This window comes from Ursus maritimus, unplaced genomic scaffold (assembly GCF_017311325.1).
Source record: "Ursus maritimus isolate PB19 unplaced genomic scaffold, ASM1731132v1 scaffold_33, whole genome shotgun sequence".
Lineage (NCBI taxonomy): Eukaryota > Metazoa > Chordata > Mammalia > Carnivora > Ursidae > Ursus > Ursus maritimus.
Genome location: NW_024425897.1, coordinates 3713708 through 3724124, shown reverse-complemented (window position 1 = coordinate 3724124; position 10417 = coordinate 3713708). Strand labels below are relative to the sequence as shown.

Here is a 10417-nt window from a genome sequence, read left to right as displayed (position 1 = left end):
GGAGCACCCACCTCAGAAGAGCCCCTAGGGGAATCAGGGGGTGAGTGCAAAGTGGCCTAGAAAGAGGCCTCCACAGGCCTCCCCCAGTGCTCTAGAAGGATCACAGATATTCTGCCAAGACTTATAGCAGCTGTGGTTCATGCCTTTGTCTGCATGGCCTATGTGGATGTGTGCAGGGCACCAGGACACCAGAGCAGAACCATGTCTCTATACACACAGCAAGACACTCACATAAAAATACTCAAAGAAAACAGAGGCACACACAACACTCAAGGACCAACCCCTAGAAAAACCATAGTGAAGCCCTTAGCCCCACACATAAATGCACACCCCTTCATGCCACAGACTCAGCGGTGCCTGTCCAGTCGTGCAGTCAGAGACAGGGACTGCAGTTCCCCAACACACAAAACAATCAGCCGTACCCACCTGACATCGAAGAGCCAGTCCAGTGTGCTCCAGTCACCGAAGTGGTATCAGCCAGCTTCTCAGGCTTGGGAGGCCAAGTAGAGGAAACAGACAGTGGCTGTAGAGTGAAGGTCCATGGTACACGTTACCCAGCACGTGAGGGTTGTGTGGCTCCACTGAGTCCACACACACAGGGGACATGTATCCCCACTGCGTGTCCCATCTACATGCCAGCCCCCTGTTTCTGCAGACATACCTCCCAGGGTGCCACCACTACCAGCCTTAGGGATCTAGGGGGTCAGAACCCCTCCCTCCAGACTAGGCCCTCATTAGTGACCCAGAGGAGGCCCAGGAGTCCGCAGCCCTGAGTGACCCACTACCTACGTCCACACTACAAAGGAATGCTGCTAATGCAGGTCAGACCAGGGTTGCCAGAGGGGGCCTTCCTGCTCCAGCTGCAGAGCAAGGTTGTGGAGCAGCTTCCAAACCCAGGCCTGCCTGACTTTGCCCAACCAGACTTCCCAGGACTTGGAGCAACCAGGTACACGGAGCTTGCCTGGGCAGAGGGGCCTTGTGGTCACCCACCTGGCCAGAGCATGAATCTCTATCTCAGACCTAGGCTTCATGCGGGTGCCCTTCACAGATGGGGAACTGAGAGGTGAGCCCAGACTGAAACCCCAGCACCTCCCGCCATCTAGGTCTCCTCCAGGACTCGGGTGGTCACCCTCACCCAGATGCTGTGATCACCTACTGCCTATGATCTCCAGGGAAGTGACAGTACCCAGGACTAGACCCAGACCATTCCTGCAGCCACTCGCAGCTGCTCAGCTTCCGTATGGCAGCTCCAGCTTCTGTCAACAGCCAGGAGTATGGTGCAGGGTGCTAGGGTGCTCTCCACTGTGGCTTGTGCCCACATGTCATTCATTCATTCTGTTCATTCCTGGCTCCAGGTCCAGAGGGATCACAAGAACATGTGGGGAAGGGAGAGCCAACCCTGACCGGACTGAGGAAACACCCTAGAAAAAACTGTGAGGACCATGTGGGGACTTCAGTACAACCCCAGATGGCTCTAGAACCCTCCCACCTCCCTGTGTTGCCCTCCCTCCACCCTCCCCCCCTTGAAGCCCTGTCATCTCAAATCCCACCACGGTGGGTACCATGTAATTGGTGAAAGGCAAATCTGATCGTCTGTGCCCCTAAACCTTCAGATCTCTCTACTGCTCTTAGAACAAGCCCTCAGGAGCCTCTGTAACACGTACCCCAGTACACTCTCCCTTTGGCTGCCCAACCACATGGATCCACGTGAGTAGGGGACAAGGAATTTGATCAGTTTCAAGGTCAATCAGATATCAAGGCTAGGGGCTTCTCTCTAAACTGACTTAACAGGATTCTTGCTACAAGTGGACCAGGCAGGCTGAAGACAGGGCCCAAGTGATATAGGAAAAAATGCTAGGGTTCAAAGCCTACGGCCAAGAAAGAATTCTTGAGAAATCTTGGTGCATAAAGGTGGTTTTATTAAAGCACGGGGACAGGACCCATAGGCAGAAAGAGCTGCACTGGGGTCATGAGGCATGCCCATTATGTACTTTCAAGTTGGGAGAAGGTTAGGGATAGTGAAAGTCTCTAAGGAACTTAGAAACAAGGCTTCCAGGACCTTGAGGGGGCTAGCTATTATTGGGAAAAGGTCATATATTACCGTCTAATAAAACCTTAGTCATGAGACCCTTCAGATATATATCATCCGGCCATATGCTTGGGGCAGGGGTGATTGCCAACACGTATCCGGGAGGGGGGGTAGAGATAAAGGAAATTTCTAAAGCAATTTTTATACGTTAAAGTAGACCTACAGGATCGGGGGGTGGGGGGGGGGCTAGGATTGTTTTTTGCCCTTAGCAAAGTATTAACATTGAGGCAGTTGAGTCGCTAAAGGAATGTCACTCTGCCTGTTTCAAGGACTTGTCAATGGGCTGTAAGTAGTGAGGAAATTTAATAATTTTTCCTTCTGCCTTTGTTTCCCACATCACCAAGCATGAGGCCTAGTCAGAAGAGTGCTCAGAGGAGCCTGCCCAAAGTTTGGTCAAGGAGTCTTTTGTCAAGACATCATCCTGGGCAATGCCCTAAGTTAGGCTAAATCCTCTCCTTGGCCTGAACCCTACAGAGCTCCCCGGGGGTCAGAATGCCCTCTTCTCCAGAGCTCTAGGCATTCTAATCCATGGCCAGTTGGATTCATCTGCTCAAATTGGCCACACGAGCCTTCTTTCTGGTTGTCTTCTTCAGAAGCCTACCTACTTTTGCATTTTGCTATACAGCAGCCCCCTCCCAATTTTTCGCAGGACTGAATACCCTCCCACTAAGATGAGGAAGACACAATGCTGGTTCTCCATGGCGGGAATCCCCCGACCCCATGAGCCCAGCAGGATATTCAGCAATCCAAACTCTGTTTTGTAGATTTTTGTGGCTTATGAAAACCGTAATTGTGGATTCCAGGAAATTTTTTTCTCAAGGCTGGACTGAGACATTGGGCTAGGTTTTCTTCGACATGCTGACTACCCTGGTGGAAGCGGAAGCGAGGTGGGGAATGGGACTCCTCCCCAAAAGTGCTGTGGGACCACCCTGGGCCAGCCGAAGTCAGACGCCTCCTGCAGGACCTGACTGCACCGCCGCTGCTGGAGCTCCCAGAGCCTGCACAGGTGTGTATGTTTGGGTGGGGGCTCTCTTGACAGGTAACCCGGACAAACGTCCTATGAATGGAGGACAAGGAGACTGAGGCCTGAAGGTGACGAAAACGGCTCAAGGTCACGCCGCTTGTACTGAGGGGATCAGTGACTCAAGCGCTTTTTCGGAGAGCAAACAGGAGCAAACAGGTTGTGACAGCAGCGACCACCCGGGGCCCGCAAGGCGCAACAGGCGCAGGCGCTAGACGAGAACCCCCCCCCCCACCTTTTCCCCCAGGATGCAGCCCAGACCAGTGGGGGGGGGTCTCGTTTCGCGCCCACCTTGCGCAGGCAGGGCGAGCTTCCTCGAAATCTCGCGATTTCGAGGCTGTGGTTTTACGCCTCTGAAGTCGCGTGGGCAAAATGGCATGGTAAGAGGCGGGGACAATGAGGGACCCTCTTTACGAACGTCCGCGGAGGGGTGGAGAAAGCCTCTTTCTGGACGGTGCAGAGTGGGCCGAGCGGGGCTAACTGTCGTAAAAGGGGGCGGGACGCACCGCGTTGGAGACGGACGTAAAATGGGCGGGACGCGCCGCACTAGGAACTGACGTAGGCGTTGCTTAGGCCGGTGGCTGGCCGGGCTCGGGCGCCATGGAGCGCTACACCGGCGCCTTCGAGGAGGCGGTAGATGGGGCCCGGCAGCAGGAGCGGCATTACCAGCTGCTGTCCGCGCTGCAGAGCCTAGTGAAAGAGCTGCCCAGGTGCGCGGCCGCGGGGCGGAACGGGCGGCTGAAGTGGCCCTGGTCCTGCCCGCGCTCACCGCGCCCCTCTGCCCGCAGCTCCTTCCAGCAGCGCCTGTCCTACACCATGCTCAGCGACCTGGCCCTGGCGCTTCTCGACGGCACCGTGTTCGAGATCGTGCAGGGGCTGCTGGAGATCCAGCACCTCACCGAGAAGAGCCTGTACAACCAGCGCCTGCGGCTGCAGAATGAGCACCGAGGTGCGCGGGGGCGGCGGGACGACGCACGCTTCTCCTCCGGGAGTTTAGCTCTCAGTCTCTGTGCAGACCGAGCCCTTCCTTGGGTGTCGCTCAGATGATGTCCCTAAAATTGACCAGGCCAAGGGCTCGGAGACTGCTAGCGGGGTTTTTTCGGTGACAAAGGGGTCAAGGCAGTTTAATTTTTTCAGTTGCACGGCCCCTTGTTAGCATAATATCCAGACTCTCTGCCCGGACTTGCCCATGTCTCCACCCTCCTACAAGCAGGATGGCCCAAGGCCTCCCTGCCTGGTCAGTCCACCGACGGATCCCGGTGGTGGTGGTCAGCGGTAGCGGTTGACCACCCCCAGTGATGCCCCGAAGTGTTGACAGCTCTGCTGTGCCCTTTAGGGTCAGTTCCCCCTCCGACAGAGCAGAGGGCCACACCACCACCCGCACTTTGAGTTCCCCTGCACTATGCCCTGTGGCACCCTTGGGACCCGAAAACTTCCTCGCTTGAGCCACACCCTCAGCCAAAACCTCGTGAGCCTTGGCCCCACCCAGGCATCCCTACTCAAGGGTCTCCCGGAGCCCCTAACTGCAAGGTATGCTGGGCAGCTCTCCCTGCCCCATCAGTTTCCCACCTTTGTTATTTTCTCACCCAACTAATTTATTTTAAAAAAAAAAAGTTAAAACATACAGTAAAGTTGAAAGAATAGTGTAATGTAAACCCATATCCTTTCCAGCTAGATTCAATAATTAACATTTTGCCAAAGCTTTAATACCCCTAAATATATGCAACACCACAGGGCTTCACCATGAGTCTGCAGCATTCCTCTAGACTGGGGTTTTCAACTGCAGCATTGTTATTTGTGAACAAGTCTTAATGGTAAGACAATGTCTTGTGCATTGCAAGCTGTTTAGCCAGCATCCCTGGCTTCGACCCACTAAATGACAGTGGTACATTCCCCCCGTGACAATCAGAAATGTCTTCAGACATCCTTGGGGATCAACCTTGGCCCAGGATTGAGAACCAGTGCTCAGATCAAGAACACTCTCTGGTACGAGCACGGTGGACAGCATCCTGAAAACAATCATTCCAGGGTGTCTTCTGACCTTCAGTCCACAGTTACGTTATCCAGCTTGCCGTAAACTCACTTTGTGAGGCTAGTGTAGCTTTATGCATTGCTGTTGGTTACTTTGGTCTCTCTGCTTCTGGAATAGCCCCATTCACTGTGGTACTGACTTTTCTTTCCGAAGAGTCTGGGGCGTTCTACCTGTAGAATGCCCCCATTCTGGATCTGTCAGATTACTTCCTCATGCTGTCATTTAACCGTTTCTCCACCCTCTGTGTTTCCTGCACACTGGACAGCAGGTCCAGGCACGATGATAGACAGCTTAAACGTTTGTGGCAAAAATGATTGTTTCTTTCAGGAGTGGACGTGGGGTTTTGTTGAACCCCTTTTTCTGCATCTATGGAGATGATCACATGGCTTTTTGGTTAACTTGGGTGAATTAGTCATTTTTTAATTCCTGGGATAAATCCCATTTGGTCAGGATGTATTACCCTTTGTTTATGTTGGATTTGATTTGCTAAAATCGCGTTAAGAATATCGCCTCCGTGTTTATAATGGACGTTGATCTGTAGTTCCTTGTAATGTCTTTGTCTGGATGGGGTGTTAGGGTAAGGCTGGCTTCAGAGAGTGTGAGTTGAGGAAGAGTTCTCTTCTGTTTTCTAGAAGAGTTTTTATAGAATTGGTATTACCTTTTCCCTGCCGTTGGAGTGGTTGTCTTTGTAAACATTTCTATTGAGGGGTAGGATGCATACAGTCACAAATCCAAAGTACATAGCTCATTACTCTTTGTAGTGCTCAAACTGTGCCACATTTGGTCAGTGGGAGAGCTCTTGGGCTGGCTCCTCTGTCCTTTTGATGTGTCCCCATCATTCTTGAAGCACTTCCTTGCATTCTGGTGCAGGAAGGTGTTTAAGCTCATCTTTTCCAGTTCTTTCCCTGCTTCGGCCCCCCTCCAGCTTCTCCAGCAGCCTCCCGTCAGGATGCACCTTCCCCTTTGGCCACCATAAAGCTTTCCCACTTCTCCTGCCTGTGCTTGAGTCTCTGCCAAATGCAGGCAGTGATGGTCACTTAGTCTCTTTTTGTCAGTAAGTAGTTCTTGTTCTCCTGTGGGTGATCTGTGTTTATCTCCACAAGAGGTTACTAGTTCAGTGAGCCAGTAAAGCACTCAGAATAATAAAAGTGGGAGGTGGACAGCAATTTCTTCATAGAATCCTGGTTCCTTTTAATTGAGGAGTTTTTGATAACCCTTTAGACACTTTGCTACTTGTCCTTTGGAAGTTTCGGGCACATTTTAATGCCACCAGCAGCGAGTGAGCTCCCTGTGACTTTCTGCCCTTTCCTTCCAACTCAGCAGGTGGTGGTGATTGGCTGCCATTGCTTTCCTTGGTCATTGCTAAAGCCAGGCCCCTTCCGCCTGGGCAATGGCCACAGCTCTCTTCTCACCTATGGTTGCTTACCCAGTGGAATTTGGGAGTTGTCTCTGGGATTTGCAGCAATATTTCATAAATGGAGTAAAGGAGATGACGTATCCCTGCATTTATCTATTTCCTCCTGTCCTGCCTCCACGGGGTGTAAGCATTAACCAGGGAGCATCTTCCTGTCTTCCTGTGTCTTAAGTGTGGCTCTTGGTTTCAAACTCATTTAATGTAATAAATGCCATTGTTGAGGTGGGCACAGAATGCCAAGAAACAGAAGATTGGGAGGGTTCTGGGCATAGGAGGTGCCAAACTACTAAGAGGTGTCTGCTTAAGACATAGTGTTGGGTTTGTGTTTCCTTATGGCCAGAGACCACTCCTTATAGGGGAGATCTGGCCACTTGAAAATGGTCTAGGATTTGGGCTGTGTAGTTTGAGTGGGTTTTTTGTTGTTGTTTGTTTGTTTGTTTGTTTGTTTGTTTTTTGAGAGAGAGAGAGCGGTGGGTGGGAGAGAAGGGCAGAGGGAGAGGGGAGAGAGAGAATCTTAAGCAGGCTCTACACTTAGTGGGGAGCCTGATGTGGGGCTCGATCCCAGAACGCCGGGATCACGCCCTGAGCTGAAGGCAGACGCTTAACGACTGGGCCACCCAGGCGCCCCGGAGAGAGAGAATCTTAAGCAGGCTCCACACTTAGTGTGGAGCCTGATGTGGGGCTCAATCTGATGACTCTGAGATCATGACCTGAGCCAAAATCAAGAGTTGGACACTTAACGGACTGAGCCACCCAGGTGGCCCTGGGCTGTGTGGTTTTGAGTATTGTTTTATAATTGGTTTCTTTCCATTCCATGGTACCTTTCTCCTCTGTCCAGTCCTAGGAGAGTGGACAGTTTTGCTTATATTTATGGTGTCATTTAATGGCAGCTGTGGGAGCTTATTCTCAGTGGCCATGGTGAGCCCCACTCCAAGCAACACAGACTCCCCAGCACAGAGCCTCTAATGATGGCTCATCCCATCCTTGGGCCTCCCAGGGTTCGTACCCACCTTACTCCCTCTGGGAGCTATGGATGGGATGGGGCAGCTCTGCCCACCCTAAAGGGCAGCACTGAGGGAATGATACCACCACGCCTCCATGGGCAGAGGCTGTGCCATACTTGGGCACAACGACTCCTCTCCTCGCCCTCCTTTTCCAGACTTTGCCTGGGTGGTCTCTTGGACATCTCAATGAACGTCCCATGGGTGATGGGCAGCTCACACCTAGGACTGCTGGCCTCTGGCCATCTGAGCCCAGAAGCCTCTGGACTACAGTCTCCCACTTCTCTTGGTCTCAGTTGCCTTGCACCCTCCAGAGTCCCCTGGATCCTCACTGCTGGAGAGAGGCCCTGCCCTGGGTGAGGGCAAGACTGAGTGGGGTAGGGAACTAGGTGTCCCCCAGAACTCCACCCAGCTTCTAGTACAGGGCTTCAGGCAGGCTGGGTCATCAGGCAAGGGCTTCACCTCTGCACCTTGGCCTGGCTGCCCCATGGTGGGCCAGCCAGGGTAGGTGCCAAGGCAAGAAGTGTTCCCTGTCCCCCTCCATCTCCCCCCCCCCCCCATCTCCTAGTGCTCAGGCAGGCGCTGCGACAGAAGCACCAGGAAGCCCAGCAGGCCTGCCGACCCCACAACTTGCCCGTGCTCCAGGCAGCTCAGCAGCGTGAGCTGGAGGTAGGGTTGTGAGCCAGGTGGGTATCACCTGGGTTCTGCTGACTGGGCTGTGGTGAAGAGGGCTCAGGGTGGTTTGGGAGCTGCTGGCTGCTCTGGGCCTCAACTTGGGTGGGCCGTTGGAGGCCTGATGAGTCCCCAAATGTGGCTCTTCACTATGGAGGTTTGGGTGTAGCAGGACCAGGTAGAGACTGATCCCCCTGCTTCCCAAGACCATAGCTCTTCAAGGGCTGGGCCTGTTCAGGGCAGTGGTGGGATGGTGGGGCCAGCCAGCAGAGGCCCAGTCTGCTCCCAGGTTGCTCAGGACAACCAGACTTATATGTAACCAAGAAGCCATGGGTGGTGGGGGTGCATGGAAGGGCTTATGCAGGGCCCCAGGCAGCCCGGAGCCTGGGTGTACAGGGAAGAGGTGCCAAGCTGGAATCAGCAGGCAGCCCCAGTGGGGAGGAACGTAAACAAAGGCCCAGAGATGGTTGGCAACTTGTTAGTAAGCAGAAGTGGACCTGGCATCTGGCCAGCTCATGGTGGTCTCGAGCAGTCGTGCTGGGCAAGGCCTGGCACAGCAAAGGGAGGACACCTGGCTGGGGGTTCTGTAAGGGAGAGCATTCCAGGTAGGGCAGCTGAGCCCTTCTGCAGGGTTCAGTGTGGCCGAGAAAGGAGTAACCTGGGTGCGGTAAGGGCACCATGGGTGGTCTTGGAGCCACTGGGAATGGGGAACGGGTTGGAGGAAGTGGCCGGCGACCAGTGTGTGTTTGAGGCAGTGTGTGATGGTCAGGGGGCTGAGCCCCTGAGCCACCCTCACCCTGCAGGCAGTGGAGTACCGGATCCGTGAAGAGCAGCGGGCAATGGACCAGAAGATCGTCCTAGAGCTGGACCGGAAGGTGGCAGACCAGCAGAGCACACTGGAGAAGGCTGGGGTTGCTGGCTTCTATGTGACCACCAACCCACAGGTCAGTGCCTCAGGCCTGCCCTAGCACATCGCAGGGGATGCTGGTTCCCAGAGGCCCAGTTCCCTCTGGGGTTTTATCACTGGTCCCTGGGGAGCCAGGCCCAGAGTGTGTGGGGGGAGGGGAGGAGGGAAGAATTAGTAAGGCAAGTCCCACTGCCTCTGCCCATAGGAGGGCAAGCCAGCTGGCTGTGGGAGTGTTGTCTACCTTCCCCAGGCCTGCTGCTCACAGGGCCCTCATTTGCTCCTCCCCTACATACACCTCTGCACTGAGCCAGGGCAACGGCAGGCCCTGTTGTGGGGCAGCGTCCCTGCTTCTGTCCCATTCTGGCAAGCCGTGGCCAGGATTCACTGGAAGTCAGTCCTATGGGTTCATTGCCTGGCACTCTGTAGACCCCAATATCTGCCTCTGGGCCCTTGGGAAAAGGGGGCTTTTGCCAGGACAGGAGACACCAGGTGTCATTCTGGTCTCACAGCAGCCCTTCTGCATCCCAGGAGCTGACACTGCAGATGAACCTGTTGGAACTCATCAGGAAGCTACAGCAGAGGGGCTGCCAGGTGGGGAAGACAGCCTTGTGACCAGGTGGGGTCTCTGCCAGTTACCTGCTGCCCATCATGGCTGAGAAGACAGCCCTGTTCCTGTCACCACAAGCAGCAGAAAGCTGAGTGGAACTTATCTTCCCAACACCTGGCCACCACCTACCCATTTGCCTGCAGGAGGGGTTGACCCTCTGAGGAGAGGCCAGGTGGACCCTGGCTGCACCTGCCACCCACCTTTGTCTGATTTTGTTTTGTCCAAAGCTAGGATGGTGTGATAAAGGGAAGAGTGGGTCTGTTCTGGCTGGCTGGCTGCCCCATAGTCAGGGGAGAGTGGGGCTGGAGGTCCTAGCACCTTCCCACTCCACTGGGCACATCCTGACCTTTGCCATGCCCCATGTTCTGGTCTCCACCCCTCCCTTGGCAGGTGCAGCCCGCTAAGTTAGTGGAAGACACTGCAAGGCCCAAGCTCTGTGAGGCCCAGAGAAATAAAGGTACTTCAGTGTGGCCTGCATGTGGCTTGTGTGATAGCTCTGTGGTATCTGCCACGACCAGGGCCCAACAACAGCCCTCGCCTTGTAGCTCCGTGGCCTACAGAGGAACCAGCAGATATCTGCCCCCACCCCGCTTTGTCACAGAGGCTCCTCCCACGGGCACCCCCTCTGGGGCTCCCTCCTGGAGCTGCAGGCTCAGCCACACCACCTTTCCCCC

The 10417-nt window shown here is 54.4% G+C and overlaps 1 protein-coding gene across 4 annotated transcripts; it reads left to right on the top strand.

Moving 5' to 3' along the window:
- The first annotated feature begins 3643 nt into the window (after positions 1-3643).
- DGCR6L (DiGeorge syndrome critical region gene 6 like) lies at positions 3644-10220 on the top strand. Of its 4 annotated transcripts, none has more exons than XM_008697596.2 (5): positions 3646-3820; positions 3899-4059; positions 8126-8226; positions 9033-9173; positions 9646-10220. In XM_008697596.2, the coding sequence occupies exons 1-5, from the start codon at positions 3711-3713 to the stop codon at positions 9790-9792; spliced, it is 660 nt and encodes a 219-aa protein (XP_008695818.1). In that variant the 5' UTR covers positions 3646-3710; the 3' UTR covers positions 9793-10220. The 4 variants fall into 4 exon arrangements, with proteins under 4 accessions (XP_040475542.1, XP_008695818.1, XP_040475543.1 ...); XM_008697597.2 differs by having other exon boundaries at positions 3648-3820; positions 9665-10220; XM_040619608.1 differs by having other exon boundaries at positions 3644-4059.
- Positions 10221-10417: the final 197 nt, after the last annotated feature.